Below are 7280 nucleotides of genomic sequence, written 5' to 3' on the forward strand. Positions count from 1 at the left end.
GGATGCGGCGGGGGTAGGGGCGGTGAGCAGGGGGGGAGCTGGGATGGGCGCGTGGGGTAGGGGCCTGGGGTGGGAGGAGACTGCTTGGCTCCTGCATTGGCTCCCCTGTCCAGAGCACGGAGCTGCAGCCCCGGAGCAGGTCCCATCCCCATCCCCAGGCAGTAGGAGTGGGGAAGGGGCTGCCCCCAGTGCCAGGAGGGGGCACTTGCAGACGATGCCTGGCCTGGCCTGGGGAGGGGTCCAGGGTGCCAAGGGCCTGGTCCCAGGCAGTGCCAGGAGGGGGGCGTTAGGGGGGGTCCCCTCCCCGGGCGTCTCTCCGCATCCCCCCTCGTTCCTCCCTGCTCCGGCGGCTGCGGCGGCTGCTGCTGCTGCGTCACTGGGCACAGCCTGCTGCGATGGAGCCTCAGCGGGTCCTGCTCTTTAGCCCCTGAGGGCCCCGCGGCCGCTTGGCCCGCAGATACCCATCCCCGGCCGGGGACTGGGGAGTGCCAGCCCCCACCCCTGCAGGAGACACCAAGACCTGGTAAGGGCGGGAGCGGCCAGGGGCAGGAAGCTCCCCTCCCCCATCCTGGAAGGAGAGGCAAGGGGCTCCCCTGCGACACCGTGCCCCCCTTCTCCGGTTGTGACCCACCCCCAGTCAGTCAGAGACCTCAGGGAGTTCCTGCACCTGAGATGCTCTCAGCCCAGACCCCTGCCTCCCAACCCTGATGGGGGTCCCTGGTCTGAAACACTCTCCCACCTCCCATGCAGGGCCCCCCCACGGACCCCACCTTGGAGGCACCTCCAAATTCCAACCCTGCCCCAGAGACCACCCCATGTCCCAGGGTCCTGCCCCCACAGATCCCCAGAGAGGGGCTCGCATAAGGAAGACCTTCCCCCAAATAGCAGATCCAGTCTCCTAAATGTGAGACTCCCTAAACCCCACACCTGCCAGAGGGGACCTGAGCTTAAGACCCTCTCCCCCTCCCAAACCCCACGCTTGCCAGAGAGGGCATAGGCTGAGACCTCTCCGAAACCCCACGCCTGCCAGAGGCCCCAGGCTGACACTTCTTGGGAGCCCCACAAAGCCTCCAGGTTCTGCGAAGCTCCTGCACTTGAGAGACATGTTCCACAGTAAGAGCTCTCCAGCACCAGGCCTGGAGGCTCAGACCTCTTGCTGCGCTCCTGGCCTGTCCTCCCTCACCTAGCTGGCGGCCTTTGAGTGGGGTGGAGTGAACCACACCATGGGAAGGAGAGAGGGAGGCAACTGGATTTGGGGGAGGGGGACTCAGACTCCTAGGTTCGGCAGCTGGGACTGACCCTCGCTGCATGCAGCAGGTTGGTCACAATGTGATGGCGAGCGAGCTGCCCACCCAGTCTTCCCGGGTGACGCGCACGACCTCACGCCTGGCCTCCGGCCCCTGGAAGCGCCCAGCAGGTGCCCCGGCAGCCCCGATCCCCGCTCCCAGCCGGCCCCGCTTCTGGGAGGGGCAGGATGTGCTGGCTCGCTGGACCGATGGCTTGCTCTACCTGGGCACCATCAAGAAGGTGAGTGCAGGGCCTGGGCCCCCACCTCCGCCAGACCCCCACAGCCATCCCCCCTCACACTGCTCTCCCTATACAGGTGGACAGCTCGCGGCAGGTTTGTCTGGTGCAGTTTGAGGACAACTCCCAGTTTCTTGTTCTCTGGAAGGACATCAACCCGGGTAAGCAGCTGGCTCCCAAGACCCCAGCCGGGGGCCTGGCTTAGCAGCACCCCATGTGGTGCCTGGGCTTCATCACAGGTTTCTACTCCCTCCCCCCACCCCAACCCTTGCCCACCTGGGTCCCCCAGGCACTCATGGGGCTGGTTCTGTCATCTCTTGCAGCGGCAGTGCCTGGTGAGGAGCAGACCTGCTGTGTGTGCTACGCGGAGGCTGTGAGCGCAGAGAACCAACTGGTGCGGTGTGAGAAATGTGGGCATGGTGAGTGTGGCTCCTGGCCCCTGCCCCATGGCTTCCTTACCCTGCCACCCATCTCATCTATGCTTTGCCCCCACAGCCTACCACCAGGAGTGCCACCTGCCCACAGTGCTGGAGGTTGGTGGCAATGGGGCAGGAGTGCCTGGTGCCTGGACGTGCAGGCAGTGCGTCTTCGCTGTGGCCACCAAGGTGAGCTGGACCCCCACCCCTTTCCTAACCCCTGTGCCCCTTGCACCCACTCCTGGCCTGATACTCTCCCTCTCTCCTGAGCAGAGGGGCGGTGCCCTCAAGAAAGGCCCCTATGCCAAGGCCATGCTGAGCATGAAGATGGTGCTGCCATATGAGCTGAAGGCTCTGGAGTGGGACCCAGTGCATCTGACTAATCGGCAGCAGTGCTACTGTTACTGCAGTGGACCGGGAGAGTGCGTGTCCTTCCCCTTCCTCCCTGGGGTCTCCCAGATCTAGAAGGGCCTGGAGCTGGCTCTGGGGTGGTGGGGGGGTTTCCCAGAGGCTTTAGGTCAGGGTCCATCCTGGTGTAGGCACCAGTCTAGACTAGCTCAGTTGGAGTCCAGGGCAGGGCTCAAAGCTCTGGAGCAGACATTAGAGCAGGGAGTTCTTACCTTGAGTGGCAACCTGGGTGCAGGCCCCTCAAGGGGCACCCCTGGAGCTGGAGCCAACACGTTCTGGATGGGGGACACTAGGTGTTGGGGCTGAAGATTCTAGGCTGGGACCATCCCGGGGGATGAGCTGGGGAGGTTCCAGATTGGGCTCAGCCTGTGGCATGGGGCTCAGAAGCAGGCAATGAAGCTGGAGAGTTTGGAATCAAGGCTACTTTGGGGTTGGATCAGGATTCACATTGTGGGGAGCCCTGGGGCCTTCCCTTGCATGGGTGCTGGGGAGTAGCGAGGTGGGGGGGGAAGCTAGTGGTCCTAGCAGCAATTGTGCACACCTGTCAGATGAGGCAGAGCTGGGCTGTGCACTCAGCCTGCTGCCCTCCTGCTTCCTCCCACAGGTGGAACCTGAAGATGCTGCAGTGCTGCCGCTGCGCCCAGTGGTTCCATGAGGCCTGCACCCAGTGCCTGAGCAAGCCGGTGATCTATGGTGACAGGTAAGGGGGGGGCGGCGCTGAGCTTCCCCAGTGCGGGGGTATTCACTCTGTCCTGTCCCATAGAAGGGGGGGTGCATGCAGCCCAGGAAGCCACCTCATTGCTCGATGGTGGAGGTAGGGTGTAGTGTTTAAGATCCCTCAGGTGGGGGGTCCCAGGTGTTGGGCTAACACTGCTCCTTCACCATGGAGTGGGGGTGTCCATGATTGCAGGTGCTGGGCTGACACTCATTCTGGTCCCTGGTGCGGGTCTCTTGCAGGTTCTATGTCTTTGAGTGCTGTGTCTGCACAGGTGGCCCAGAGAGCGTGCGCAGACTGCCCCTGAGATGGTGAGTGACCCCAGTCCCTCTGTCCTGTCTTACCCGGCCCCTGCTTATACTCCAACCCTGATCCTGGCTTCTTATAGGGTGGATGTGGCTCACCTGATCCTCTACCACCTCAGTATCTGTTGCAAGAAGAAATACTTTGACTTTGAGCGGGAGATCCTGCCCTTTGCTAATGAGAACTGGGACAACCTGCTGCTGGGAGAGGTGGGCAGGGAGGCAGGGGCAGGAGAGGGTGCCCTGTGTTGGGAGGGAAGGAGAGGAGGGGCTGGAGGCTGGATTAGGTTGGGCTGCTCTAACTAACCCTGCTCTTTACCCTGCAGCTGGCCGACACACCCAAGGGGGACCGTTACAGCCAGCTGCTGAGTGCCCTGAGCAGCCACAAGGACAGGTGGGAGAAGCCTCCAGACTATGCCCTGCACCTGTGACCACATGGGGTCACCTGCAGCCAAAGCCACCCAGGCCTAGCACTTTCCTGGGCTTGTCCAAGGCCCTCAGCTGGAGCTTGGTACCTGTGTATGCACCTGTCCCCCAGGGTTTGACTGGCCTTTTCCCTCCTGTAGGTTCATCTCCGGAAAGGAGATCAAGAAGCGGAAGGGTCTCTTTGGGCTCCACACACGTGTGCCACCTCCTGCACCCCAGCTGCCCCTGGGGCATGGGGGCCCTATGTCCCAGCAGCCTCTGGGGCAGCCTCCTCTCACAGGCAGCAGGTGAGCAAGCCCCACCATCCCCATCTCACCCATGCATTGTCCCTTTCCAGGGGTAGGGGAAATGGAGATAGGGCAGAGCTGAGGGGAGTGGGGCCAGGCAAAGGGCTGTGGAAGAGGGTGTAGAAGGCACCAAGCAGGCCCAGGCGCAGCTTTGGGGCTGGGCAGGACCCCTCCCAGGGCACAGGCGCGGCCCCTCCGTGCTGTGCAGATAAGGAGGGTCTCTTACAGCTTCCTTTCAGGGCAGGGCAGCAGTGGGGCAGGACGCCGGAGGCTGGCACGGCGCAGGGTCCCATCGGAGCCCGCCGACACCATGGAGCTGCGCAGCAGCAGGGAGCGGTGGCGGCTGGACAAAGCCCTCACGCAGGTATCCAGCCCCCGTGCAGTCCTGCTGGCCCCATCCCCTCCCTCCAGCTCCACTGATCTCCCCTTCTCCATACAGGAGGTGGTGGAGACCCCAGCCAGCACTAGCCAGGCCTACGGCAGCTACGGCGGCTCCTCAAGCTCCTACAACTTCCGCCGAACTGATGCCCGCTGCCTGGAGAGGTGAGAGTGCAAGGACCATCAGACCGGGGGGGGGTGTCCAGCAGGGGGGCCAGGAAATGCAGGGGTCTAGGGGGAAACTGGCAGCCTGGTGCTCACTGTCTCTCTGTTGCCCACAGCGCTCCCATCAGGATGTTCGCCTCCTTCCACCCATCGGCCAACACCGCCCGCAGCCTGAGGTGAGGGACCAGGCTGGGGTCTGAGGTCAGGGCAGGGCCAGCCAATGGCCTCATGCATGGGCCTTGGGCTGTGGTCCTAGGAGGTGGTGACAGGCGGGGTTGATGGGTGCCCTGGGCCCAGGTGGTGAGGAAGGCTCACCCTGACCCCTGCCTCTTGGTACAGGAGCACAGCTGTTGGCCCAGACACCCGTGAGGTCTCTGCCCCGGAGCGTGACAGCCCTGAGCACCCACCTGCCTGCGCCCTGCTGCCCCATGTGGACCGCCCAGCCCCCAGCAGCAAGCGCCTGCCTGAGCACCCAGCTGCCACCCCCACCTCCTCTGGCACCCTGTGCCCTGCCACCACCGCCCCCACAACCAGTAGCACCTATTTTGGGGCCATGGGGCGCCTGGCACGGGGAGAGGCTGTCCGGGTCCTGGCCCGCAGGGTCACACTGGATGGCACAGTACAGTATCTGGTGGAGTGGGGGAATGGGGGTATGTTCTAGGGGCATAGAGCTGCCCCCAGCCCCAGGTTGAGATGGCCCTGGACTTGCCCTGCTGGCCTGAGAACGTGGTAGTGCCTGGGACAGGCTGGCCCCATGGGAGTGACTTTCCCCAGACAAGCACATCTGACCCTGCCTGTCCTGGGGCTGGGGGCAGGGGCAGTGTTCCAGGGAGGTAGGAGGGGAGGGTCCTACCTCTTTTGGTGTGGACCTAGAGTGGGGGCTGGGGGCCCCACCTCCACCAGCCAGAGGCTTTCTGGTACTTAAAGGGTTTATTTTCTTGTTGCTTTTTTATTATTATTATTTTGTAAAGATTCTATTTAAAAGGAGGCATGCTGGGGGTGGGGGGCACAGCAGAGGGTTCAGTGGAGCAGAGCTGGGGGGCAGGGGGACCCCACTGGGACTGGCTGGGGTCTGGCAAAGAGGGTAGGAGGAAGGGTCCCCTCAGCACAGCTATGCCCCCGCCTGCACCCCCATGCTGTAGAGACGCCACCTGGACCTCCCCTCCCACCCCACCTGTGTGCCACCACTGCCGCCGCCGTCTGACTGTACAAACAGACACCTAGAATAAAGAGCTTGCTGCAGCCAGACTCTCACTGGTCACTGGGGGCTCCTGCATGAGAACCCAGGCATCCGGGCTCACTGTCCCTTCCTTCCTTGTTCTTACCCTACCCCTAGGCCAGCAGACCCCAGGTGCCTTGGCATGGACCCCACTAAGGCTACATGTGAAAGAGGGGCTGACTTGGCCAATACAAGTGTCTGCATGTGGTTTATTGCCTGTTGTTGCCCCCAATACACAGCTCTGGCTGGACCACTGGCAGGTCTTACTCGGAGGGCACGGTCTCCTGTACCCACTGCAGGTAGGGGGCATTCCCTTGCTGGATGGGAAGGGCGATCACTTCGGCCACCTCATATGGGTGCACGGACCTGCAGGGGGATGGGAGGTCAGAGTAGGGTCAGGGCTGAGCACCCGACCTTGCCCAGAGCCCCAGCTTGCCCTGGGGCAGGGTGCTCAGACCCCACTGCCCCCCAAACAGGTGCTCAACTGCTCCACCACTAGGGGCAGCTGCATCCTCCCTCCCTCCTCCTCCAGGCTTTTGCCAGATCAGCAAAAGCACTTACCGGACATATTCAGCCAGCGCTGGGATCCGGGAGCTCCGGGTTTTAATCATCTGGGGAGACAGAGGAGGGTGAGAGGGCACCTCTGGGCCCCAGCCCTAGCCTGGGCTCCGCACTCACAAGGCACTCACCAGCAGCACTTCGCTGTCCTCCTCTATCTTCCCCTTCCACTCATATCTGGAAGACCAGGAGCAGCAGGGGCCAGTGAGCATCAGCCTCCAGAATGCCCCAGCACCCCCTGGCCCTCACTCAGCATGGGGCTGAACAAGTCATCCCCCGCTCCCAACTCCCATGCTCCACACTCACATGGATGTGATCTGCGGCATGATGTTCACACAGGCTGCCAGGTGCTTCTCCACCACCGCCCTGCTCCACATGGACACCAATCAAGCCCATGACCCCGCTGCTGTTGCAAGGGATGGGCAGAACCCAGGTGTCCAGGCTCCCCCCCCCAGCCGCCAGAGCTGTTCAGAAACAAGACCCCCGGCTCTTGCCCACCCGACCCCGCGTACCCTCCCCAGAGCTGGGCACAACCCAGGTGTCCGGGCTCCTGGCTGCCCCCCAGCCCAGACCGAGGGGCACCTGGCGATCTCCTTGGCCACGGTCTCGTTGGGGCAGGTGACGAAGGCAGCCGAGAGGCTGCCGGGGGGGGAGGGCTCTGCGGCCACGGGGAGGCGCCGGGGGGCGTGGGACTCGGCGGCCATGGAGAAGAGACGCTGAGACACCGTCCGGAGCAGCGGCACCATCAGCAGGGACACCACCAGCACCTGCTGGCCAGACGGGGCGGAGGTCAGGGCTGGTCCCGCGCCCCCAGGCACGGGCCCCGCCCCGCCGGCTAGCCCCCGGGCAGGGGGGGCTGGTAGGCAGCGCTGCCCCCCGGCA

At 63.8% G+C, this 7280-nt stretch overlaps 2 protein-coding genes across 4 annotated transcripts; one reads left to right on the top strand and one right to left on the bottom strand.

Moving 5' to 3' along the window:
• Positions 1-23: 23 nt before the first annotated feature.
• On the top strand, positions 24-5863 carry PHF1 (PHD finger protein 1). 3 transcript variants are annotated; one of them, XM_006032274.3, is made up of 15 exons: positions 24-523; positions 1315-1527; positions 1604-1685; positions 1848-1943; positions 2020-2129; positions 2214-2362; positions 2953-3048; positions 3306-3374; positions 3452-3575; positions 3692-3759; positions 3932-4078; positions 4307-4442; positions 4518-4621; positions 4738-4797; positions 4961-5863. In XM_006032274.3, the coding sequence occupies exons 2-15, from the start codon at positions 1333-1335 to the stop codon at positions 5280-5282; spliced, it is 1758 nt and encodes a 585-aa protein (XP_006032336.1). In that variant the 5' UTR covers positions 24-523; positions 1315-1332; the 3' UTR covers positions 5283-5863. The 3 variants fall into 3 exon arrangements, with proteins under 3 accessions (XP_006032336.1, XP_025069778.1, XP_025069777.1); XM_025213993.1 differs by having other exon boundaries at positions 1318-1527; XM_025213992.1 differs by lacking the exon at positions 24-523 and having other exon boundaries at positions 1309-1527.
• Positions 5864-6031: 168 nt separating this feature from the next.
• On the bottom strand, positions 6032-7248 carry CUTA (cutA divalent cation tolerance homolog). The gene is made up of 6 exons (XM_014524014.2): positions 7084-7248; positions 6981-7047; positions 6705-6764; positions 6530-6575; positions 6402-6451; positions 6032-6206 (listed from the first exon to the last, which is right to left on the bottom strand). The coding sequence occupies exons 1-6, from the start codon at positions 7142-7144 to the stop codon at positions 6104-6106; spliced, it is 387 nt and encodes a 128-aa protein (XP_014379500.1). The 5' UTR covers positions 7145-7248; the 3' UTR covers positions 6032-6103.
• Between the last annotated feature and the right edge of the window lie 32 nt (positions 7249-7280).

This window comes from Alligator sinensis, unplaced genomic scaffold, assembly GCF_000455745.1.
Source record: "Alligator sinensis unplaced genomic scaffold, ASM45574v1 scaffold634_1, whole genome shotgun sequence".
Classification (NCBI taxonomy): Eukaryota; Metazoa; Chordata; order Crocodylia; family Alligatoridae; genus Alligator; species Alligator sinensis.

Coding starts and splice junctions, on each gene's coding strand:
- CUTA (XM_014524014.2), bottom strand. CDS start 7,144: ATGGTGCCGCTGCTCCGGACGGTGTCTCAGCGTCTCTTCTCCATGGCC. Junction 7,048..7,083: donor CATGGCCGCCGAGTCCCACG/CCCCCCGGCGCC, acceptor CAGAGCCCTCCC/CCCCCGGCAGCCTCTCGGCT. Junction 6,765..6,980: donor GTGGCCAAGGAGATCGCCAG/GTGCCCCTCGGT, acceptor CATGTGGAGCAG/GGCGGTGGTGGAGAAGCACC.
- PHF1 (XM_025213992.1), top strand. CDS start 1,309: ATGCAGCAGGTTGGTCACAATGTGATGGCGAGCGAGCTGCCCACCCAG. Junction 2,363..2,952: donor TACTGCAGTGGACCGGGAGA/GTGCGTGTCCTT, acceptor TTCCTCCCACAG/GTGGAACCTGAAGATGCTGC. Junction 4,443..4,517: donor TGGACAAAGCCCTCACGCAG/GTATCCAGCCCC, acceptor TTCTCCATACAG/GAGGTGGTGGAGACCCCAGC.